This window comes from Oryctolagus cuniculus, chromosome X, assembly GCF_964237555.1.
Source record: "Oryctolagus cuniculus chromosome X, mOryCun1.1, whole genome shotgun sequence".
Lineage (NCBI taxonomy): Eukaryota > Metazoa > Chordata > Mammalia > Lagomorpha > Leporidae > Oryctolagus > Oryctolagus cuniculus.
Window position 1 is genome coordinate 1,351,499 of NC_091453.1, and position 26,406 is coordinate 1,377,904.

Genomic DNA, 26,406 nt, shown 5'->3' on the forward strand with positions numbered 1-26,406 from the left:
TAGCAGTTAAAAGCTCAGTCAGCCGGCGCCGCGGCTCACTAGGCTAATCCTCCGCCTGTGGCGCCGGCACCCCGGGTTCTAGTCCCAGTTGGGGCGCCGGATTCTGTCCCGGTTGCCCCTCTTCCAGGCCAGCTCTCTGCTGTGGCCCAGGAGTGCAGTGGAGGATGGCCCAAGTGCTTGGGCCCTGCACCCCATGGGAGACCAGGAAAAGCACCTGGCTCCTGCCTTCGGATCAGCGTGGTGCGCTGGCCACAGCGCACTGGCCACGGCGGCCATTGGAGGGTGAACCAGCAGCAAAGGAAGACCTTTCTCTCTGTCTCTCTCTCTCACTGTCCACTCTGCCTGTCAAAAAAAAAAAAAAAGCTCAGTCATAAACCTTTGGGATCAACATATCACAAGTCTGTATTATGAGCAGTAGCATCTTGGGCAAGTCACCCAGTCACTTTCCTCCTTATTTCCTTCAATTCAAAACAGCAATCCTAATGTCTACTCCAAGATTAAAAGATGTGATGTATATAAAGCTTTATTATAACTGCCCAATAAAAGCAGCAAAATTTTTTTTAATGTTGATACTGAAGCAGTTATCTCCAGGCTTTGGTTCAAATGCTGGCTCTGCCATTTGCTAGATGTGAGACTTTGCACAAGTTTCTTATTTCTCTAAGCTCAGAGTCCAACCTAGTGATAGTCAAGATCTTGGCCTTGCAAGATTATTGCTACAATTGAATATGGCAACATATAAAAAGTACTTTGTATGGTATGAGCTACACATTGGGTGCTACATAAATTGTAGTATTTGTTACAATGGCTTGGTTTCATATTATAATGGCAATATTTCCATTATAATAATTTGATGAATTCTAGATGTTTCTGGAGAAATGCTCGTCCAACACACTGGCACACCTTAAATTCTTTTTTAAAAGATTTACTTATTTATTTGAAAGTCAGAGTTACACAGAGAGAGGAGAGGCAGAGAGAGAGAGAGAGAGAGAGAGAGAGAGAGAGGTCTTCCATCCGCTGGTTCCCTCCCCAGTCAGCCACAACGGCCAGAGATGCACCGATACAAAGCCAGGAGCCAAGATCCTCTTCCAGGTCTCCCACGTGGGTGCAGGGGCCCAAGGACTTGGACCATTCTCCACTGCTTTCCTGGGCCATAGCAGAGAGCCATATCAGAAGTAGAGCAGCTGGGTCTTGAATCAGCACCCATATAGGATGCCGGCGCTTCAGGCCACGGCGTTAACTTGCTGCACCACAGCGCCGGCCCCATATCTTAAACTCTTTTTTTTTTTTTTTACAGGCAGAGTGGACAGTGAGAGAGAGAGAGACAGAGAGAAAGGTCTTCCTTTCCGTTGGTTCACCCCTCAATGGCCACTGCAGCCGGTGCACCGCGCTGATCCAAAGCCAGGAGCCAGGAGCTTATCCTGGTCTCCCATGCAGGTGCAGGGCCCAAGCACTTGGGCCATCCTCCACTGCACTCCCGGGCCACAGCAGAGAGCTGGCCTGGAAGAGGGGCAACCGGGACAGAATCCGACGCCCTGACTGGGACTAGAACCCGGTGTGCCGGCACCGCTAGGTGGAGGATTAGCCTATTGAGCCGCGGCGCCAGCCACATCTTAAACTCTTAAAAATACAATGTCAACTGTTGACCTGCTAGGACATAAGAGCGTTTTTTTATTTTGAAAAGAACTTACTAGAACACTGGCAGAGGACACATGAGCCCTCTAAGACAGCCTGATAGGGAAATTGCATCCAGTGAGCCACCGGCATGCCCACTGTGGCAATCAAACTGCTACCTGCACTTCAAGAAGGCAAGAGAAGGAGGTTGCAGGACAAGAGAAATCTCATCTCTTTGGCTTAAATTACATTTTGTGCAGCAAATGAACCAAAACTAGAGTGTGGCAACTGATCTGAAATCTATCTGTGCAGCTTTTCCTGTTTTCTGTTGCACCTAGAATCCAAAAGAAAGAGAAAGTCAGTGCCATTAGCTATGAAAATGCCTCTAGCAGAGGAGCAGCTTGTAAGGGGACAGTGACAGCAGGACGTACATAAAATGTCTGATGAAAGGCAGGCTCCTCAAAACAGAGGGCTTCCCCCGGGAAATGAGAGCTGGCAAGCTCAGGAGCACACTCCATATGCCTCGTCTACCATCAAGAGCCACAGCCACTTGTGACTAAATGTCCCCACCTTCTTCTGGGCCTCAGGGCCAGACTCCCTCCATCCCACCCCACCCTGCCACTATGTACTTTCCTTTTTCAAGTCTCCTCACTTGTGGTCTCATTTTTGCTTTCTCTTCTACCCCTTGTTCATTTAGTTATTCATTTGATAAACATGTCCTTAGCATGGCACGTGACCATGTTTTCTCCACTTCTCAGAGTAACCTTCCTGGTCTGCCTGCATCACACTCAGGTGGGCGAATGATTAAAACGCATATTCCCAGGCTCCTTCTCAGCTCTAATGAATGGAAGCCTCTCATGAGTGGACTTCGGGGACTTTAATATTTTAGAAGGCCTCCAGAGTCATGTGATACACAGGCATGGAAGTCCCTCACCACAGAATTCATTTGCATTTTGTCTATTCCTTTAAGCGCTGATTCCTACACAGCACCAGCACCCATGCCATCTATTAGACAAGCTAACACTAGCTGTTTTAAACAAATACACCTGCACAATGCTGTGGCTTAGAATTTCTCACTCAGACAATGCTTTGGTGCAGGCTCATCAGTCGTGCAGTTTTTCTCGGTGGTGATTCAAGGCCCAGGATCCCTTTCTTCTAGTAGCTCTCAGAGTGTCCTCCAGGGCTGCCTTCCACTCCAGCGTGCCAGGTGAGGAAGAGGACGGGGGACCACCATTGAGGTTTTCATGAGCCGGGCTTGGATGTGGCTTTCCCACCTCTGTCTGCATTCCACTGCTCACACTGCGCCACAGGGCCACAATGACCAAGGAGCACTGGGAAGTGGTCGAGCCATGGTCCCAGGGAGCAGAGGTTTTGAAGAGAAGTTATTCAGCCTGTACCTCATACAGCTCATTCAAAAAAAAAAATGTTTCTTCAGCACCAGTTGATAAGCCTGACAATTGGAAGGTGCTATCCAAAGACATTAAAATGGTTTGTGGCTGCTGATTTTGTCACCTCAGAAATGAAGAAATATGTCTTCTGTACCCCAGCGCCCTGCAAGGTACTCTGTTGGGCCCTAAAGGTAAGCTGCAGCCTTATGGGGATGCTCAGGATCAGAAATCTCAGGTACTCTCCAGATGGCTTTAAAACACTTGCCAGCTGCAAATCTGACCATGGTCAATGTCCATGCCCGGCCAGGATGTTGACAGAGGACAGCATCCGGGTGAGGCATAGTAACCAAAAGAGCGTATCATCAAGAGACTGCTGTGCTGTGCTGGTAGAGATCCTGCAGCAAACCCGAAGCCCAGAACCTTGAAGGCTGTCATAAAATGAGCAGATATAGTAACCCATTATCTCCAAACTCATTATGTCAATCGCTTCGCTCTGCAGCTGGGAAAGGACTAGCAGGGATGTGAGATCTTGGGGCTTCGTAGCAATCAAAAGAGCAAGAACCTACCCCCAAGGGACTCTCATTTGCGAGATGGGCAGTTGGTGACAATGAGAAAGGTACCAGGCTGTTGCTTGATGATATTACAAATTGCAGTCTTCTGGAAGAAGTCTGCTTATATTTTTACTGGACTTGAAAAGATGCTAAGGCTCCATTTTGGCAAGAAATGGGGAATAAACAGGCTTTATTTAAAGCACAGCTGCAGTGCACATGTGTACAGACTAACAAACCATGCTCCACAGCTACACTTTTGCCAGAAATGCGCGAACAGCGAAACATAATTAAACTGCCAGCCACACAGAGATCAGCATTGCCAGCCACTGAATTTCTTGGTCAAGACCTAATAAATAGCCTTTAGCCTTAGAGATGTAGCAGACAAAGAAACTGTCCCTGAGCCGATCTCTGAAATTATACCTTCCTTTTCTCAGAACCCAAATGTTTACACAGCACTTTTCTTTTCCTGGTGGTAAGAATCAAATCTTCAGCTTTCTTTATCATTGTCACACCGGAGTGATTCACAATGTTTTATCCATTCCATACATGTATTAGCCCTTGAGAATCTTTCCTTGAAATTTCTGCTGCTGATTCTCTACTTCACCCCAGACTTTTTAAAAATCATAACCTTATTTTGAGGCTGGCACCGTGGCTCACTTGGTTAATCCTCCGCCTACAGCACCGGCATCCCATATGGACGCCAGGTTCTAGTCCCGGTTGCTCCTCTCCCAGTCCAGCTCTCTGCTGTGGCCCAGGAAGGCAGTGGAGGATGGCACAAGTGCTTGGGCGCCTGCACCCGCATCGGAGACCAGGAAGAAGCTCCTGGCTCCTGGCTTCGGATCGGCGTAGCTCCGGCCGTGGCGGCCATTTGGGGAGTGAACCAATGGAAAGAAGACCTTTCTCTCTGTCTCTCTCTCACTGTATAACTCTATCTGTCAAATAAATTTAAAAAAATCATAACGTTATTTCAGCTTCCACTGAAACTTTGCTGATCCCTTCACCCTAATTGCCTATCATTGAAATTTTTACATTACAAGGTTACCTACTTATTTCTTTGTGGACACCTTTAATTCCTCTATTGGAATAAAATAATAGATGGTTGAATGTATAGGTGGGTGTCTGAATGGATGGATGGATTGGTAGTAGAAGATAGAGAAGTGAAGAGATGGATGGATAGGTGACTGGGATGAATAGAAGAAATGGAGTTATAGAAAGATAAGTAGTATCATATAACAGTTAAATTTTTGAGCTCTGGAATCATGCTGAGTTTAAAGTTCAGCTTTGCCCATTACTTTTTATGTGAGCTTTGTAAAGTTAACTACCCACTCCTTAGATTCCTCATCTGTATAATGGGGCTAGTAATCTTTTCTGGGGTTATGATTTGATTAAATTAACACATTCACAAAGAGTTCTTAAGTGTGGTAATCACTTAATAAACATAAGGAGTTTTTATTTTGACAGATAAATAGCAAGTTTATGACAAAATTCACTTTTTTAAAATCTACCAGGAGAATTCGTTTATCTTTGTATAAACCTTCAAGTACACCCTATAGGCTATCATTTTCTTGAGGCAGGGATTATGTTCTATTCATCTTTTTATAGCCAGCACAGAGTCTTACATGGAGAAAGATCTTATTTTTTTTAACAGAAGAAGAGAGAGCAAGCATAGAAGTAGAGAGAGAGCCAGTGCTGTGGCATAGTGGGTAAAGCCTCTGCCGGCAGGGCTGGCATTCCATATGGGTGCCAGTTCGTATCCCGGCTGATCCACTTCCAATCCAGCTCTCTGCTGTGGCCTGGGAAAGCAGTGGAAGATGGCCCAAGTCCTTAGACCCCTGCACCCACATGGGAGACCCGGAAGAAGCTCCTGGCTCCTGGCTTCGGATGAGCTCAGCTCCAGCCATTGAAGCCATCTGGGGAGTGAACCAGCAAATGGAAGACCTCTCTCTCTCTCTGTGCCTCTCTCTGTAACTCTACCTCTCAAATAAATAAATGAAATTTTAAAAAAAGTAGAGAGAGAGGCTTGGGAAGTAAATAGAGTGTTTGCTGTCAGGTGGGGTTGGGGATGATTAAGGGACAGTTTCTCTCTTTTTTTATTTTTTTAACTTTTATTTAATGAATATAAATTTCCAAAGTACAGCTTATGGATTACAGTGGCTTCCCCCCATAACGTCCCTCCAACCCGCAACCCTCCCCTTTCCCACTCCCTCTCCCCTTCCATTCACATCAAGATTCTTTTTCGATTCTCTTTATATACAGAAGATCAGTTTAGCATACATTAAGTAAAGATTTCAACAGTTTGCAACCACACAGAAACATAAAGTGAAAAATACTGTTTGAGTACTGGTTATAGCATTAAATCACAATGTGCAGCACACTAAGGACAGAGATCCTACATGAGGAGTAAGTGCACAGTGACTCCTGTTGTTGACTTAACAAATTGACACTCTTGTTTATGGCGTCAGTAATCACCCTAGGCTCTTGTCATGAGCTGCCAAGGCTATGGAAGCCCCCTGAGTTCACTGACTCTGATAATTTTTAGACAAGGCCATGGTCAAAGTGGAAGTTCTCTCGTCCCTTCAGAGAAAGGTACCTCCTTCTTTGATGACCCATTCTTTCCACTGGGATCTCACTCGTGGAGATCTTTCATTTAGGTTTTTTTTTCCCCCAGAGTGTCTTGGCTTTCCGTGCCTGAAATACTCTCATGGGCTTTTCAGCCGGATCCGCATGCCTTAAGGGCTGATTCTGTCTCTCTTTTTTTAAAGATTTATTTATTTATTTATTTATTTATTTTAAAATCAGAGTTACAGTGAGAAATTAAGAGAGAGAGAGAGAGAGAGAGAGATGTCTTCCATCTGCTGGTTCACTCTAGATGGCCACAATGGTCAGCACTGGGCCAGACCAAAGTTAGGAGCCAGAGCTTCTTCCAGGTCTCCTACATGGGTAGCAGGGGCCCAGACATCTTCTGTTGCTTTTCCAGGCCATTAGCAGGTAGCTGGATTGGAAGTGGAGCAGCCAGGATTTGAACCAGCACCCATATGGGATGCTGGCATGTCAGAAGGTAGCTTTATCCACTATGTCACAACGCCAGCCCCAGATCTTAATTAAAAAAAAAAAAAGAATGAATGACTACTTGTTATATTTAACTCAGACCTAACCTAAAGAGTGCCAAAAACAAATAAGAGTTTCCACCATGATCAACTTTCCTCACTTTACTTCTTTTGGAATGATCTTAAAATACAAATATTACAGAATACAGGATACTTGTGGAAATAAACTCCTTTTAACTCTAAGAACTACAAGAACTAGTTGACACTAATCAAGAATTAACAATCTTAATCTAAAAAGACTTTCTCTGAAAGAGCAGATGCAGCACCTGGGTTGGGACTTCCTAGAAGTTGCAGCACTGGGACCTAGCTGCTGTTTCCCATGGAGTACCATCGCAGGGCCAGGGTTTGCAAGAGGGAAGGGCTCTGAAGCCAGGATCTAGCACTGCCCACCTAGCCTCTTCTCTTCTGGAAAAGTATGTTCTCATTTACTGGGCAGTGGACTGAGGCTTGGGTGCCTTTGAACTTACCATCCCCTTCTATCTAGCCAATGAACCACGTTGCCTGGAGATGAGACCAAGATGTCTGGCTTGGATAGGATGACGTTCAAGTGTACACCAGTGCTATCAGGAGCCAAGCAGGAATATTTCACCTAGATTCCCTCACTCAAAAGAGCCTGATGCAGCTAATTTGAGAGGTGATAACAAAAGGCATGAATAAGTGAGTGGGAAGAACAGAACAGGGAAGGAGAAAAAAACAGCATTGGGGTACATTATCAAAGTAACTGCTGTGCTAAGTAGGACCTCCATCCCACCAAAGAGGCAGCAGAATGACTATCCTTGAAGATAGGAGGATGAGGGGGTACAGCATTGCACCACAGCAGGCTAATACACCACATACCATGCTGATATCTTGTATCAGAGAGCTGTTTCAAGTCCTGGCTGCTCCATTTCGATCCAGCTGCCTACTACTGTGCCTGAGAAGAAAGTGGAAGCTGGACCAAGAACTTGGACTCTTGAAACCCATGTGGGAGACCAGGGAGGAGTTCCTGGTTCCTGGCTTTGACCTGTCCCAGAACTGGCTGTTGTGGCTTTTTGGGGGTTGAAATAGTAAATGAAAGATCTCCCTCCCTGTTCCTCTGCCCTTAAAGTAATAAATAAATAAAATAAATATTTAAAAATACAGAAATATGGGAGGTTGAAGTGTTTAGACAATAGAACCCTTCTCCTGGCCGGTGCCGTGGCTCACTACTTGGCTAATCCTCCGCCTGTGGTACCAGCATCCGGGTTTTTTTTTCTTTTTTTTTTTTTCATGCAGAGTGGACAGTGAGAGAGAGACAGAGAGAAAGGTCTTCCTTTGCCGTTGGTTCACCCTCCAATGGCCACCGCGGCTGGTGTGCTGCGGCCAGCGCATCACGCTGATCTGAAGCCAGGAGCCAGGTGCTAGGTGCTTCTCCTGGTCTCCCATGCGGGTGCAGGGCCCAAGGACCTGGGCCATCCTCCACTGCACTCCCGGGCCATAGCAGAGAGCTGGCCTGGAAGAGGGGCAACCAGGGCAGAATCCGGTGCCCGGACCGGGACTAGAACCCGGTGTGCCGGCGCCACAGGCAGAGGATTAGCCTATTGAGCCGTGGCGCCGGCCTATCCCGGGTTCTAACCCGGTTGCTCCTCTTCCAGTCAGCTCTCTGCTGTGACCCGGGAGGGCAGCGGAGGATGGCCCAAGTGCTTGGGCCCTGCACCTGTATGGGAGACAGGAGGAAGCACCCGGCTGCTAGCTCTGGATCAGCACAGCGCCAGCCATAGCAGCCATTAGGGGAGTGAACCAACAGAAGACCTTTCTCTCTGTCTCTCTCTCACTGTCTAACTCCGCCTGTCCAAAAAAATAAATAAAAGAACCCTTCTCCCATTAGCACCCTGATCCCTTAAGAAAGATGCCTCTCATAGCTGCTTCAGACCTGCTTGTCCATCAGCTGTGGCTCAGATGGAAAGTTCCTTGCAAATCAAGGCTCACCCTTCTCTCTCTCTCTGTCTCTCTCACTCTCACAGAAGTCTCTATTGAACCATGACTTTCATCAGTTACTGCCAGACTTCATTTTATTTTAATTAATTAATAACTTGGGAGGAAAAGAGACAGAAAGGACTCCCATTAGATGGTTCACTCTCCAGATACTCACAACAGGCACAGCCTGAGCCAGGCTAAAGCCAGGAGCCAGTAAACCAATCCAGGTGACCTATGTGGGCAGCAGGGACCTAACTACTTGGGCCACCACTTATTGCCTCCCAGAGTGTGTATTAGCAGGAAGTTGTAATCAGGAGCAGAGGCCAGACTCAAACCCAGGAACTCTGGTATGGGATAAAGGATCCCAACTCCGTGTCTTTTTTTCCATCAATAAACCTTTTATTTAACATATACAAACTTCATGCATTTCAAAAATACAACTTTAGGAATGTAGTGATAGTGATTCTTCCCACCCTACCCACTCTCCCAACCCCACTCCCACCATTCTTCCTCTTCCCTCTCCTATTCCTATTCTTATTTTTTACTAATATCTATTTTCAATTAACTTTATACACAGAAGATTAACTCTATACTAAGAGTTCAACAAATAGTATGGAAAACTGTTCCTTAACTTTTTTCATTTCTCTTTTGATTTCTTCAGTGAATCACTATTTGTTCAGGAGCATGTTGTTCAGTCTCCACGTGTGTGCATATGTTCTTAAGTTGTTGATTTCCAGCCTCATTCCATTGTGGTCAGGGAAGATGCATGGTATGATTTCAGTTTTTTTGAATTTGCTGAGACTTGCTTTATGGTCTAGCATGTGGTCTAGCCTAGAGAAAGTTCCATGCACTGGTGAGAAGAATGTGTATTCTGCATCTCTAGGATGAAGAGTTCTGTGGATATCCATTAGGTCCATTTGGTCTATAGTGTTGATTAACTGTTGTCTCCTTGCTGATTTTTGGTCAGCTTGATCTGCCATTGTGGAAAATGGGGTATTGAAGTCCCCCATTTCTATTGTATTTGAGTCTCTATTTCTCTTTAGATGCATTAACGTTTCTTTTAATTCCCTGTAATTAGGTGTGTATGCATTTATTATAGTAACATATTACTGGTGAACTGATCCCTTAATCATTGCATAGTGCCCTTCTTTGTCCCTTTTAACAGTTTTTGTGTTAAAGTCTATTTTGTCTGATATTAGGATGGCCACACCAGCTCTTTTTTGGTTTCTGTTTGCATGGAATATCTTTTTCCATCCTTTCACTTTCAGTCTGCATGAATCTTTGTTGGTGAGATGTATTTCTTATAGGTAGCAAATAGATGAGTTTTGTTTTTTAATCCATTCAGCCAGTCTATGTCTTTTAACTGGAGAGCTGAGGCCATTTACATTCAAGGTGACTATTGATAAGTAATGACTTGGCTCTGCAATTTTTTTCATAAATATTCCTATTTTTTACTTTGCATTTCCTTTGTACTTTTACTGGGAGATTTTCTGCCTTCACCTTCTTTTGTGGTGATGACCATGTTTCTGTGTTTCTGTGTGCAGCACATCCTTAAGCATCTTTTGTAAGGCTGGACAAGTTCTTTCAATTTCTGTTTGTTATTGAAGGTCTTTATTTCACCTTCATTCATAAACGAGAGCTTTTCAGGGTACAATATTCTAGGTTGGCATTTTTTCTCTTAAAACTTGGAATAGGGGTGGTTCTGTGGCACAGCAAGTAAAGCTACCACTTGCAGTGCTGGCATCCCATATGGGTGCCAGTTCTAGTCCCCACTGCTCCACTTCTGATCCAGCTCTCAGCTACGGCCTGAGAAAACAGTAGAAGATGGCCCAAGTCCTTGGGCCCCTGCACCCAAGTGGGATACCCAGAAGAAGCTCCTGGCTCCTGGCTTTGGATTGGACTAGCTCTAATCATTGCAACCATTTGGAGAGAGAATCAGCAGATGGAAGGCCTCTCATCCTCTCCCTCTCCCTCTCCCCCTCTCTCCCTCTGCCTCTCTGTAACTCTGCCTTTCAAATAAATAAATTTTTAAAAATAAAATAAACAAGTTTGACTAAGAAAAAAAGAGGAGAGGATTTAAAAAAGAAGACTTGGAATATATCTCACTATTCTCTCCTAGCCTGTAGGGTTTCTGATGAGAAGTCAGCTGTGAGTCTAATTGGAGATCTCTGAAAGTAATCTGGCATTTCTCTCATGCACATTTTGGAATCTTTTCTTTATGTTTTATTGTGGGAAGTTTGACTACAATGTGTCATGGTGAAGATCTTTTCTGGTCATGTCTATTAGGAGTTCTATGTGCTTTCTGTATTTGGACATCCCTTTCTTCAAATTAGGGAAGTTTTCTGTAATTATTTCACTAAAAAGGCCTTCTAAGCCATTTTCTCTTTCCACATCTTCAGGAACTCCTAAGTCCTGTATGTTGGGTTGTTTGGTAATATCCCACAAATCTCCAACACTGTTTTCTAGTTTTATAATTTCTTTTTTTTTTTGGTGTGACTATAAAGTTTCCAGAGATTTGTCTTCTAACTTGGATATTCTTTCTTCTGCCTCACCGAGTCTGTTGTTAGGGCTTTCCCCAACACATTTTATTTGATCTATTGAATTCTTCATTTCTAATATTAAATTTTGGTTTCTCTTTAAAATCTCAATTTGATGGGAAAATTTTTCATTCAGGTCATGTATGGATTTCTTTAGCTCATGAATTTGCTTCTGATTACTTCTAAGTAATCCTATGATCAATTTTTTTAATTCCATTTCCAGCACTTCTTCAGTCTCATCACTTTCACATTCTAGTATTGAAGTGTTGTGTTCCTTTGGGGGTGTCATGTTGTCTTCCTTATTCTTGTTTTTTGAAATGCTGTGTTCATTATTAGGCATTTCTGGAGATACTTGGTTTTTTTCCTCTGGTGATAGCTTTTATCTTTGGATTATGCCTCTGTGGATTAGTGAGGTGTCTGCTCTTTCAGTGAACACCTAGAGGCATGTACTAGGTGTGGCCAGGGAGCTCTGTTCTATGCTCCAGGGTGAGGGCAGTATCCAAGGTGACTCCCAAGTTAGGCTTGGTAAATCTTTTTTTTTAATCAGAGAGGAGGTTTGTTCAGCTCTATTGAAATGTTCTCACACTCACCTCTTCTCCTCCAAGGAGACCAATGCCTGGTCATTAACCCCAGTAAGTACAGTATTCATTTGTGCTGCCTCACAAAGGATCCATGCAGTCCTCAGTGTGAGCATGGATCCTGCAGCAATGATCTTCACCAGGGAATCAAGAAACCCCTAGCATATATAGCCACACACTGTGACTGCCCAAAGTCCCAGCCACACGCTGCACCCTCACATGCAGCCATAGTGTTTTCATAGTCCCAGCACACAAGCCTCCCATAGTCAGAAGCACCCAGCCACCTGTCAGTTCTCCCAGCTAGACTCAGGTTTCTACTCTCAACTGGTTGCTGGGCACACGGACATGAGCTGGCACAGCTGTTATGTATGTCCAAAATGGCACCCACCCCCTCATGGCTAGTTACAGGATGCTGATGCTGGGTGGTTGGGGAGAGAGAAACTTGCCTCTCCTTTTTCCTGTCAGTTGGAAAGTATGCTGTCCCCTACAAGGCTCCAAACCAGATTCACCAGGCTCTTCCTGCAGCTTTATTGCCAATGGCTAGGGCTGCTGCAACCTGGTCTCACCTCACTCTCATAAGCTGATGCTGAGGCTCTCAGCTGCTAGGGTCCTGAGTTGTGTGCATCCACACTCTCCACATATATCCACAGTGTCCCGTAATTTGCATGGAGTTTGCTCTGCTGTTTTCTCCCTAACTCTTCCCTGAGATTGCACTCTCTCCACGTTTTTTTAATCTTGTCCTGGACTAGAGCAGTAAGCTCCCTCCCTATTCTGCCATCTTGGTGCCCCTCCTCCCAACTCAGTGTCTTAAGCACTAGGCCTAATGCCTTCCCCACTGCCAGCCCTTCTCGAGGTCCAGTGCCAGATCTCCAACTGACTGCTAATGTCAAAGAAACTTTCTATGTTTGTCCAAAACACTACTAATTATCCTTCACCACCCACCACTGCAAATGAACATCTTTCTCCCATTGGCCTGTTCTGATTTATAGAAATGTCATCTAGACAGGAACTTGAGTCAGAAACTTTAGGTATCATCCTAGCCTTCTTCATTTCCTTCTCACTCAATCTCTAGTTTCCACTGGCAGTTTTATTCTGTCTTTTTAACATTTCTTCTTTCATACCCACTCTTTCCTTTCCACCTCAGCATCACTGTCTTGATTCACGACCTCATCACTTTTTCCACTAGAATTAATGTCATCATCTCCCAAGTAGTTTCTCTGTGTCTAGTTTTGTTAACTTCCTTTCATTCACTGATCATCCCACTGCTGAAATTATGTTTCTATAACACAAATAAGATCATGACACTTTGCAAAGATGTGTCATGGGAGGAAGATGGACAAAGATTGTTCTCAAAAAAGTCAGGCCAGGCATGCCATGGCCACTCAAATGATCACTGTACCAAATTCTCAGATTCAGTGGCATACAAAAGAGGCTGAGTTGAGCTTCATTCAACATGCAGTGAGTTTCTGGGCAAAAGAGATGAGAAGCAAAAGTGAAAGTTAAATTAGGCATCTGATGGAATATCAAGAAGATATGAACAGCTTTGTCATCTTACTGAGCTACAAAAAGAAATCCATTACTTTCTTTTAATGATGCATTTGAGAAAGTGCAATGTTGATGAAGCAGACATAGTACCCATGGTGATAGTCTGGTCTATAAAAGTCAAAGCTAAGATATTAATTCAGTTTGCAGTCAAAGGGCAATATCACTTGTGTGTGTGTGCGCGCGCACACACACTTCATAGGTATAACTTGGTCCTTGGCTACTACTATCCTAACATAATCTCCTATCCTTTTTCAACATGTGACAATCATGCCAAGCCAATTTCTTTTTTCTCAATGGAATATACTGTTGCATACTACCTTCTACTGGGACAGTGCTGTCGCCAATATGTAAAGTTTCTTCTCTCTCTCTCTCTCTCTATCTGGGGGGGGGGGCAAGTTTCTAATTAAAGACCTAGTTCAAAAAAGAAGACCTAGTTCACAGGCTCTTTCTCTGTGTATCATCATTCCTGTATATATTGTCCAAATGATCATTTTTTGCTGCAATCATTTGTCCATGTGTTTTTGAGAACTGTTGGGGGAGGGGGTCTTACTTATTCCTTCATTTTTAGTGCCAGCATTCTAATAATGCTGCCTAGTGAGCAAAAATGGTAGGTTCTACTTTTCTCATGTTGTAGTGTCACACGCAAGCCTTCCAACTGAACCTGAACATGGTGGCTATTCTGTAAAGGTTTTGATAAAGAGATCAGAAGTATCATACTTGCAATTAGAGTCAACTCTGTTCTGATGACCATTTGACAGCCAAAATTTTCAAACAACTGTGCTAAGATGCTTCATAAATGGATCATGTCAGTACTAATATAAACAGTTGGTGGTCTTAAATGAGGAGAAATTGTTTGAATTACAGTGACGGCCTCATTCCTGTGAATTCCCTCAGCAGCAACACAATCTGTTCACCCAAAAGAGGCTTTTGAAAAGCATCCCACATTGTGAAGCAATGCTTAATATGATGACTAAATTCACTCAGAAACATCTGTTAAGGTACTTTCTGCAAAGTAGAAATGATTTCTTTAATAGTAGTGAATTGTATGGAAGAACTTCTCAGTTACCCAAACATTGCCTCACCTTTGAAAACCTCAAGATTTCTTTTTTTAAAAGATTTATTTATTTATTTGAAAGTCAGAGTTACACAGAGAGAGAGAAAGAGGTCTTCCATCCACTGGCTCACTCCCCAGTTGGCTGCAACTGATAGAGCTGTGCCGATCCAAAGGCAGCAGAAAGGAGCTTCCTCCAGGTCTCCCACACAGGCACAAGGGCCCAAGAACCTGGGCCATCTTCTACTGTTTTCCCAGAGAGCTGGACCAGAAGTGGAGGAGCTGGGACTCGAACTGGCACCCACATGGGATGCCAGCTTACCTTACCTGTTACGCCACAGTGCTGGCCCCGAAAACCTCAAGATTTCCTCAAATAATATACAGCAATAGTAGGATGAGAGAAAGGCTGATCTGGGCTCACACCTACTGAGTGCCAGATATTAGTGCTTAACAGCCATTATTTCACTGGTGCTTAAATGCATTATTTCATTCAGTCCTCATGATAAGTACTTGTAATTTCTAGAATGTGTATTCTCTGTCATTTGACATCCTCTTTTCATCTTCTCTTTTAGCAAAATGTTGCTTGCCCTTTAAGACACAGATCAGATGTGATCTCTTCCAAGAGGCCATCTCCAACTCCCTCCAGGCACTTGTCTGTTCTTCCTTAGTGTCCTCTGCATAACTCTGTAGCAGTGCAAGGCACAGTTTTGCAAATCTTATCTGTTTCTCTTAGTGGGCTAGGGAATCCTTGAAATAGGGCCAATGTCTTGGTATCTCTGACAACTGAAACAGGAACTCTTCCTGGGTTTGGGTTTAGAAGTGCTTGTCAAGTCAATGTAAGCATCTCTCTTGGTGTTCTTACTTGGAAAGCACGTGTACTATTTCACAACATGTACATACTGTGAGGTTTGATTTTCTGTCAACTTGACAGCACACGGGGTGCACAGACATTAGGCCAGACATTATTCTGGGGGTGTTCGTGAGGGTGTTTCTGGATGACATTAACATTGAAGCAGTAGACTAAGTAAAGCAGATTGCCCTCCCTAATGTTAGTGGCCTCATCCAATCAGTTGAAGGTCTGAATAGAACAGAAAAGCTGAGAAAGATGGAAATTCTCTTGCCTTCAAATTGGAACATCCTTTTTTCCCTGCCTCCACATTTGAACTGAAACATCAGCAGGGGTTTTGAGCCTGCTAGCCTTCAGACTAGATCTATCTATCATCAGGTCTCTTGGGTCTCTAGCTGGCTGATTGCAAATTTTTTAATTTGCCAGCTTCCATGGACACAAGAGCCAATTCCTTAGAACTCATGTGTCTGTCCATCTGTCTGTCTATCAATTCTATTAGTTTTAAGAACCCTGACTAATATACAAACCTTTTTATTGGGGTACATTCTATAAATTTACTCTCAATATTTTGCCAAAATCACAAATCATGAATTGGGATCAATAACTAAGAAAGGTTGCCCCAAATCTCTATATGAATAATGCAAATAAGCTTTACATAGTGAATGTCAAGCAATCGGCTACCTTGGAAACATTATCGTAACTACTCATTCTTCATATGACTCAGACATTTGGCCTTGTATTTCTAGGGCACTATTTTACTCCACAAACAGGAGAAAGGAAGCTTTCATCCTTTTCTCCAGCAGATCTGAAGAGCTTAGCAAATGCTCTACATTTTAAAATGCTACCCTCCTGATCTGTCAAGGAAGCATTATATGATAGATTTATGAATTGTTATTTGACCCAGAATTCTTATTTTTTGCAGTGACTTTTACTTTTCACTTCACAGCACCACAGAGCATACAATTCCCAACATCATTACATAAGCAGCCCTTAGAAATCAGATAACATAGGCCGGCGCCGCGGCTCACTAGGCTAATCCTCCACCTGCGGCACCGGCACACCGGGTTCTGGTCCCGGTTGGGGCACTGGATTCTGCCCTGGTTGCTCCTCTTCCAGTCCAGCTCTCTGCTGTGGCCCGGGAGGGCAGTGGAGGATGGTCCAAGTGCTTGGGCCCTGCACCCACATGGGAGACCAGGAGCAAGCACCTGGCTCCTGGCTTTGGCCATTTTGGGGGGTGAACCAACGGAAGGAAGACCTGTCTCTCTGTCTCTCTCTCTTACTGTCTAACTCTGCCTGTCCAAAAAAAAAAAAAAATCAGATAACACAGTCACTATATGCATGACAATGAGTTTTCCTGCTTCATTTTTCTGCCAGGACTTCACAGAGGGCTCCAATTCCTTGGTTTTTAAAACTGCCCTCTTTTACGTCCACCAGATTTGATAAGGGAGAGAACTTTCATCAACAAGGATCCCCCTCCTCTTTAAATGATTTTCTTCTTGACATCCAATGTAATATATATTTGCTTCATTATTCTAACATCTCTCAAATACCTTTGCTACCTGAGCTGGATTTTATTATTTCCATATCACCTATTAGCCACCAACATTCGCAAACCAAATTCAATTCCTAGACCTTTATTCTCAATAAAATTAGATAATATATGTGTATCAGTTTGTCCACAAAAGTGGGGACCACTCTAGTTATTTTGAGCAGGGAAGGATTTGCCATCAGGAATCAGAGACTTACACAAATCCTAGAAGTGTTGGAGGGGAGAAAAAATTAATTTAAAAAAAATAGGGGTCACAGGAATTGCCACCAACAGCCTCAAATGCCCACAGTGCTGAAGTGGGCAATTTTCAGAGGTGCAACTGCAGCCCCTGTTACCTGCCTCCAACCACCACTGGGAAATAACAGCCTCTCAACGGTGCCCTTATTAAGAGAGTGAATCTGGAACTCTGATGATGAAAGTTCTGGGAGGTACAGTCTCCATGCTTTCACCCCTCTAGTTCAGAGGAGAGCTGAGAACTGCCAGGAAGCCACCCAGGATCCACAGAGGGTACATGGCACAGCATGAGAACATACTCAGTAAAACTCTCAGTGCCAAGATTGCAAAGCCGAAAGCTCACTCGGTGCTGGTGGTGACAAGATCCAAGTGAAAGCACTTGGCAACTGCAATGAGATATGGACCAGTGAGAGGGAAGAGTGACACAGGAAGAAGGAAAAGCCAGTCTCAGGGTGTATAATCGAAGTCCTCAATCACGGTGCTAAATGTGGATTCCATTCAACCAGAGAAGCAGGAGGAATGACCACCCTAAAGATGGGAGGTTGAAGTATGTAGACATTAGGGCCTTTCTCCCGTTGTGAGGGTAGTTCCTGGGGTACTTTCCTCATATTTCTGCTGTGTGCTTATACGAGGACCTGATGAGCTTCCAACAGTTCAGAGGAGACCTTGAAGCAGAATGCAGGAAGGTGTATGCTTGAGGTGGGGCTTTGTCTGTGCCAGCTGAGCCTAGATTTGCAAGGAACTTTCCATCTCCCTTACAGGACCAGCCAAGAGCCCCTCCTTCCCTGAACCTCATCACTGGTTTCTTTGGGAAACAGTGGCCACCTCTGCTTCCCCACCTCAACCAAAATTCAAACTCAATGAAGCTACACTGCTGTTTGATTAGGTATTGTATTGGCAACAGCCAAATCTGATGGTCCTTTGTCAGCTTTTATGTCTGGGAGCTGTGGGTGCAGAGGTGGCATTTACATCACAGGGGTGGATAAGGCTGCCTGGAGCTTTATGGATCAGAAAGTGTGTGCTTAACAAGTCATGTTGCTTAAGTGACTAGAGGCAGGGGACGGCGTGGGCTGATAGAAGGAATCCTCTAGAGGCCCAACGGAGCCCCAGCATCTGTTCTTCCAACCTACAGGAACATGAAATTAGAAGTTTTTCCTTTTGTCTTGAGGACTCTCTTCTTCCCAGACCCTCCAAATGCTTTGCTAGAAAATATCTTGGGTTTTCATTAACAAATATCAGAGTAGGAATAATTAGCAGCCAGTAAACCACAAGATAGTTAGATAAATGAGCCATGGGTTCTGTGGTGGGAAAAGCACCAGCAGAGGTGATTAAGGACGGCTGCTCATTGCAGGCTTGTCTGTCCTACCTCCCAGTCCCGTGCAGCCTGGGTCTGAGTACGACCCTGTGAAACTGTGCTCCCTTCGTTTACCCCATGCATTTTCATTGGCCCTTACTGCCATCTCCTTTCCACAGGGCAAGTCAGAGCACCCCTTACTCCGACTTAGGGCAGGACTCTGCTATCTTTGGAAACACTTTTGTCACCCAGTCACTCCCACTACACAAGGTATGACTGTATTCAAATTCCTTATCTGAATAGGAGCTAAAAAGAGTAGGAGGAGGAGGAGGCTATATATCAGTATGCACTATAGATTATAATTGATATGTAGGTCACTATCATTGAATAATACAAGGGGTCTTCAAAAAGTTTATGAAAATTCCTTGGATTTCAATGTTTTTGCACCAAAACAAGTTTATCTTTTAATTCTGTTTTCATGAATATTTCGAAATCCCCTTGCATGTTGATATTTTAGTATAAGATCAGTTGAACAAAAGAGCTCCAAATGTGGGTGCTTTTCTGGGTGGTGACAGAAAGAGCCTTATGATAGCCTCCTTAATCTTGGCTGCCTTCTTCATAACCACAAAAAGTATGACAGCAGGAAAGGAACGAGTACTTTCTATGGAACAAGCTGAAGTCCAGTGCAGCACTGCATTGGGAAAATGTGCCTGAAGAGACAAACTGCTATGTGTTTTCCTCCTTCTCTGGCTGGCTGCTCTGCTTTTCCTGCAGACCCTCATTCTTTTTAGGATTTATTTATTTAAAAGGCAGACTGACAGAGAGAAGGAGAGGCAGAGAAAGAGAGAGGTCTTCCATCTGCTGGTTCACTCCCCAGATGGCTGCAATGGCCAAGGATGGGCCAGACTAAAGCCAGGAACCTAGAACTCCACCCAGGTCTCCCAGATGGGTAGTAAGGACCTAAAAAGTGGGTCATCTTCCGCTGCTTTCCCAGGTGCATTAGCAGGGAGCTAGATTAGAAGTGGAGCAGCCAGGACTCAAACTGGCTCTTTGCTATGGGATGCTGGCATCACATGTGGCGGCTTAACCCACTGTGCCACGATGCTGGTCCCAACGCTTACTTCTGTGGTGATACGCACCATCGTCCACACCTGGTTCTTGTGCACTATGAGAGGTGGAACAGCGTCCCTGGCCTTTTCCATCTAGATGCCAGGGGCCCGCCCCAGTGGTGACAGCCAAAAATGTCTCCAGAGGTTTTCAAGTGTCCCCCAGGAAATGGGTTAAATTGTCCCCCACCGGGGACCACTGGCACTCCAAGAAGTCAGTGAGAACTCTGCAGATTGTACAAGGTGGAGAAAGGCTGTTTGGTTAAATGTAGGCAGTTGGCACTGAACTTGGACCATTAGCAGAGTGGTCAGAGCCCAAGTCAGTGACTGAGACAGAACTAAGGGGCGTGCATTTGCCAACAAGCAGGCATGGTTGAGGAAACCCTTTTCATTTATTTAAATAAGACTTCAGCCAAAGGCAGTTGCAAATAGCCAAGTACTATAGTTCAATCCCTGGCTGCCTGAGTGAGAAATCAGCACTGGTGCCAGCCCTGTGTTGTGTTCACACATCTCCTTAAGCTTTTATTTTCCCCTCTGCAATGACAAGCCCATTCCGGTCCACTCGTGACCTGCTAATGGGGTGCATTTTCATATTTATCTGCTTGCAGCTTGTCTGTGGCCTCTTTGGGAATGCTCCCTGATTGCTCTCCAATCATTTCCCACCCTTTTTGAGAACATTAGGTATTAATTCAAGCTTGTCAAATCTTATATGATAGGTTCCATTCAGGAGTTAATACCTCATCAACCTTACCTGGCACTGGAAAATTCAATTTCTCAAGATACCAGCTGTTATCCTGGAGACCTTGCATATCTCTTTGGAACGTATAACAGGAAATCTTCTTACCAGGCTAATTTTTTTTTTCTTTTGCGACTGGTAAGGTTCTATGACTTGGATGTGAAGTATGTCTTAATGAATCTTTGAAACAAATGCAATTAATAAATTTATAGTACAATAACCAAAGGGCTTCTTTACTATCACCCTACATAATAACAAATAAAGTAACCAGAGAGTATACACATGGAAGTGGTGAGATTTGTCTTAGACACTTTTGTGTGAAGGCTGTTGTTTTAGTCTCAAAAAGCACCTTGTACTGTGGGTGGTCTTTCATATGGCTGGAGGCACACTGTGGTGAATATCCAATCAACCTCAAGTTCTTGATTTAAGGGTTGCAAATGTTGCAAGTAGCATTAAAACGTCCACAGTTCATATTTCAAGGTGAAGACAGTCTTCCAAAGACAACAGAATGTTCCCGAGCTGTCTGTGTTGAACTCCAGTTGTAGAAACATCCAGGTTCGTTGTTGGCTCCGCAGGCAGGGAGACCATGATCATAAACAATCTAGCAGTAGCTTAATAATTACAGTAATTCCCAGGAGGTGATGAGCATAAAAGATACTTCAGAATGGTTGCATGAACTATAATCTAATATAAAAATCTCTGCAACAACCATGCTTGGCAGAGTTGTAAGTATGCTGAAATGATTCTGGTTGCCTACGTTCCAAATGGAAAGAAATGCTCAATTTCAGTTAGAGTTAGAAAAATTTTATTTTAAAAAGCTTAAATTTACAGGCCTTCTGAATCTTATGCGTATACTCCCAGAGTAATAAGCTCTGCTTATGGACTGCCCTGCTCCATTGTAACATGAAGGGCAAAACAAGGCAGAGAGAGAAAACATGCTGCATTTGCTCCTTTACCTCTTTTTTTAAAATTTATTTATTTATTTATTTGAAAGTCAGAGTTGCACAGAGAGAGGAGAGGCAGAGAGAGAGAGAGAGAGAGAGAGAGAGAGAGAGAGGTCTTCCATCCGATGGTTCACTCATCAATTTGCCACAACAGCTGGAGCTGCGCCGATCTGAAGCCAGGAGCCAGGAGCTTCCTCCGGGTCTCCCAAGTGGGTGCAGGGGCCCAAGGACTTGGGCCATCCTCCACTGCCTTCCCAGGCAGAAAGCTGGCTCGGAAGTGGAGCAGCCGGTCTCGAACCAGCACCCATATAGGATGCTGGTACTTCAGGCCAGGGCGTTAACCCACTGCGCCACAGTGCCGGCCCCACTCCTTTACCTCTTTGAGATCACATGATGATCATCACTAAGTTTCCTCATCATTCATTCAGCCTTGACCTCAGAGACACCCCACCCACCCCACCACCCTATTCTTTTCTGAATAGTGGCCTGCCTCAGGGCCTTTGCACTTGCTGTTCTCTCTGCCTCCCCCTACTACCGCCCCACTTTCAAGTTTCTGCATAGCTAGCTGTGTAACTACTTTGAGATTTTGACCTGTGTTTTTGAATGGCAATTTAGAATTGTTACTTAGAATTGCAATGTGTGCTGTGAGAGTTCACTGCAGTAGGCCTAGAACCAGCCAAGGCATGAGATCTAGGGATTTCTAATTGCACTGCTGTGTAACAGTGGGTGTGATATCAGGAGGGGTGTGCCAGCTGGTCAGCATTGTTTCGTGATAACAGTGAGACAGATGAGTGGCATCTCTTTAAGGAGAGCCCCTGGAAGGGCTCTGCTGTTATAGCTCATTCCCTGCCAAATAGTAAAAACCCAACACAAACTCACACTTTCGCCCATTCTCCATTTGGGGTCCCCTGGTACACATCTAGGGCTCCTGATGAGAAAACGAGAGAGTGTCACACCCCGGCCTTCACAGAGAGAGGGCAATGGACCTTCGTCGTCTCCAGAGCACTTGCTACAGGCCAGCCCTTGCCTGTGATGGGTCTGTGCTTACTTTCATGCTCTTTCTCCATGGCGTCCTTTGCCTGTACCGGTCTCAGATTTGGAAGCAATGTCCCCGGAGGGTCCTGTGCGTCTCCGAAGCAATCCAAGTTGTTTAACCGCTGTTATTACCAGGGCACAATCCCTATCCCGCCTCCCGTCCTCATCGCTGAGTTACTTGTCTCTATGGCACGTCTCACCATCTGACATATGTTTTAGGTCTTTGCTCTGTTCACCATATGACATATTTAGTTGATATTACTTTGCTTATTGTATTTTCTAATTGTCCTCCCACTGGGAGACCAACCAAGGTTTCTAGGTTAATTTTTTTTCTGACTGATGTATCACCACTGTCTGTGCATTGCAGACTTTCTACAGATACTCAGTGAATAAATGAATGAATTGGAGAAAAAGAGTAGAAAAATCACTTACAGTTCACATCTGTTTGGGCCCAGCTTCCAGACTGAAAATCGATACTCAGAAACTCGGAAAGACGGACAATGATAACGAGTGTGTTCACCTGCTGATTATACTCAAGTCGGTTATCCTAAGGGAGATGTTAACTGACAGTTGGCTGCAATAGGAATTGATGCCCCTAATCTACATTGACTCAAAGACCAAAAACTGATGTCGACGCAGGGCTGCAAACGGCTACGAGCTTCTCTTTCTGACAGCTATTTCTGCCTCTGAAGGCACTCAGAGTCACCCAGGTGTGGCATCTCGGGCAGTTTCCCTAATACTTTCAGAAGTGCTTGTTTTGGGGGACTTTGCTTGAGGGATGGAAGGACAAAATGGCTGCCAGCATTTGTGAATCAAGGACAACAGCAGTGAAACTTGGGGATCTGAAAGTTCGATGGAGGGGCAGGGATTTGGCCTAGCAGTGAAGACCCCACTTAAGATGCCCACATCCTGGGGCCGGCACTGTGCTGTAGGCGGCAAAGCTGCCCCTGCAGTGCCGGCATCCCATATGGGCACCGGTTCGAGTCCTGCCTGCTCTACTTCTGACCCAGCTCTCTGCTGTGGCCTGGGAAAGCAATGGAGGAAGGCCCAAGCGCTTGGGCCCCTGCACCCGCATGGGGGACCCACAGGAAGCTCCTGGCTCCTGCCTTCGGATCAGCACAGCTCCTGCTATTGTGACCATTTGGGGAGTGAACCAGCGGATGGAAGATCTCTCTCTCTATCTCTCTACCTCTGCCTCTCTATAACTCTGCCTTTCGAAAAAAATAAATAAATCATTTAAAAAAAAAAAAAGATGCCCACATCCCACATCTGAGTACCTGGGTTCAATTCCCAGATCCAGCTCCTGATCCCAACTTTCTGCTACTCTGCATCCTGGGAGGCAGTATGTAACGGTTCAAGTGGTTGGGTCCCTGCCACCCATGTGGGAGACCTGGATTGGGTATCCCACTCCCAGCTCCGGCCTGTCCAATCCCTGCTGTTGTGGGCATTTAGGAATGAACCAGAGAACAGGGGTTCTCTCTGTATTCCAAATAAGTAAATAACCGTTTGGTGGGGCCCTGGCACAGGCATTTGCCCTGCTGTCCTGCACTTGCTCGTCTGTAAACGCCCGCATTCGGACTGCTGCTCTAGAAGATGCAGCTTACCTTTGAGTGCTGCCCAGTGGGACAATGACCAAATCCTAGCGCACTGATTTCCAATCCTTTATCTGCATCAGAATCATCCAAGGAAATTGCTGTAAAATATTGCATGTGGCCTTGCTCTCCATTCTCTACCCTCAGTGGGATTCCAACTCTTTGGATCTGAGGCAGAATCTGAGGAATCCCTAGATTTCAAGGTTCTGTGTATGAATTTTCAGTTTGGGAGCATCTGCTCTGAATTGTGTCCTAAAGGCTTAGTGAATTCAAAGTGAACCAATTCTAGGAATTATAGGAGGAAAATACATTTTTAAACGTCAAAGTAGCAGAATCCTTTCAGAGGACACTGCAGTTAGCTCCAGGCTTGGTGACCTTGCTGACATCTCATTTCTGTCTTCCATTTGTTGTGTTGTTGTTCAGACTTCCAAAGGGAGAGCAGAAAAGGTGAAGGGCAAAATACACAATCCTGTAGGTTTGCTCTTGAATCGGTTGGAAAGAAGCTGGTGCCTGGTTACTTGAAAGTTGTTGGGAAGAAGTGAAGACCTGGGGACAGAAGCAAGATCTGTCCCCCAGTGTGCCACACCCTCACTCCTTTCCCAGCAGCTTATACCTTCCGATGCAGGCGACAGGAGCCAGCCTTGTTCTATACAGCCTAGCCCTAGAAGAGTCATGGCTGCAGCCAACTGGGATTATCTCCCAAAAGCTGATCGTGCAAATTTGTTCCCAAATTCTGCATTCACTGATGTCATGTTGGTAGCTTGAAATTGGTCATGTGGCCATATTTACACCAGAGAAATTGGCAAACACTGCAAACCAAAAGTTTTTTTTTCCCAGAAATTTGGATGTTAAACATTTTATCAACACACCACTACTCAAAGGTTAGTATCTGTGTCAGAATAGACAACATCCAGATGTAATTTTACTGTCTCCATTCGTTAGGTGAAATATTGAATAAAGTAGGTCCTCTGTGTTGTGGGCAGCCATGTATCAAGTATTGTCCTGTTATTCCACATCAGGGGAAAACAAGCTCCTCGAGGATTTCTGAGTCATTCTTTTCAGACCTAATAAGCTAATTCAAAGAAGCTCATTATTCCATGACTCTGCACTTAAAGCGAGACCTTTGCCCACAGTGACAAGCCTAAGAAGATGAAACTTTACAGCAAAAGCTATCTGCTTTGACAACTTCTTCCAGCACAGTATGGTCAGACCGAAGTTTCTCTCCCTCCTAAAATGGCTCTCTCCAGTCCTGACCTAGAGTGGAAATCATATGAGACACAGAAATTTACAGCCCAAGGAAAACGATCTGCCAGCCTCATTTCACAACCAATTTAGCATCACTAGCACTGGTGGGGATCCGTAGTGGAACAGCTGTCTTCCATCCCCAGATTACTGAACTAAAGACAGAAAACTGCTTACTCATTAATCAGAGGGAATGGAGTCAGCACTGCTCAGGCAAAGGAAGAAGCATGCTCTTAAAGCCGTGGAACCCACTGACCAAAGTCTTTGCAGATCCCTGGGGGAGTGTTGTGCTCCCTGGCGCTGGGCCTGGTGCACCTGTTGATTCTCTCTCTCTTCTGCTGTGAAGTCCCAAGCAGCAGAGTGTGTTTTCACCAAACCCTGCTGACGTGAAATACAAGAAGCAAAGGACACAACTGGGGCTGTTTCCATCACTACTGTTGGTAGCCAATACAGGACATTTTTTAAAGTTTAATTTTAATTCCCCATCATCAGCATTTGGACAGGTCCAGAACATAACCAAGACAACCATTCTTGAAATATGTTTCTACAAACACAAAAGTTAATGTCAAATTCGCAAAATTCAGGATTGAAAACAGTACTCTGGGCAATAAAAATCTTCCAAAGAAGCCATTTTCACCGCAAATATTTACTCTTAACTTTGTCTGAGAGAATCCCTAGACCATCCTCTCTTAAGACGAGACAAGTGTATCTGTTACACACCATGAACCTACTGACTCCATTTTAGTTGGGTTTATTGCCATCTGTGGTCCTCCCAAGAGTCAAGACTGATTTGTATTTCTGTGGCTCCCATCACACTTTTTTCTCCTTATGATGTAGGGACTATAGGACTACTGGCCTGTTGAACACATCTTATCTGAAAATCTGGAAAAGACAAACCAGTGGGTCCATTATGTCCAAGAACCTAGCACTCACACTCTCTTAAGTGATCATCTGGTTCTAAGGAAGTGAATCTACCAAGCTATTCAAAGATCTGATGGAATAGGAAGTTTTATAGTTTCCAGCTTCCACTAAAAGCAAAAATAAAGATGAGAGTTTCAGGAAGCCTAACAAGACACACACATGGATACTTACTCTGGTGCCCGACTGCTTGCTTGACTCAGTTGCCCATTCTCTGAGTCGTTTGGATTGCTTGATTCAAATTTTTCAGGGAAAAAATGTGAGTGACCAATAGCAAGCCTATAAACTAGCTACTCTGGGAGTACTGTCTGTGCTCGTCTCGTTACACAGTGGATATAGATAATGGACAAACCCCAGTGAGACAGTTTCTCATTCTCAAGACCAACAACAAGGAATGAGGTAAAGTAGAACAGGAAATTGATTTTGGACAAAAGATCCACCAGCATCTTTACTCAGCACTCTAACAAGCCATAGCATAGCATCACAGCCTGCAGTTAATTTTTTGAATGAATGTGATCTGGATTTCTACAATATGAAATTTACCTCTATAAATCAATTATATAGGCTGACTTGTGTTTCAAAGGAAAATATATCCACACACAAAAC

General features: G+C 44.5%; 1 protein-coding gene across 5 annotated transcripts in view; it reads right to left on the bottom strand.

Moving 5' to 3' along the window:
- Positions 1-5,742: 5,742 nt before the first annotated feature.
- The window catches only part of ASB9 (ankyrin repeat and SOCS box containing 9), a 60,952-nt gene continuing 40,288 nt past the window's right edge, over positions 5,743-26,406 (bottom strand). Inside the window, exon 8 of one of the 5 annotated variants that reach the window (XM_051827603.2) lies at positions 5,743-25,263. In XM_051827603.2, the coding sequence (XP_051683563.1) occupies positions 25,082-25,263 (182 nt within the window). In that variant the 3' untranslated portion in view covers positions 5,743-25,081. Of the gene's footprint in view, positions 25,765-26,406 lie in introns of all 5 variants that reach the window. The other 4 variants (XM_017349923.3, XM_070067263.1, XM_051827605.2 and 1 more) reach the window with 4 other exon arrangements.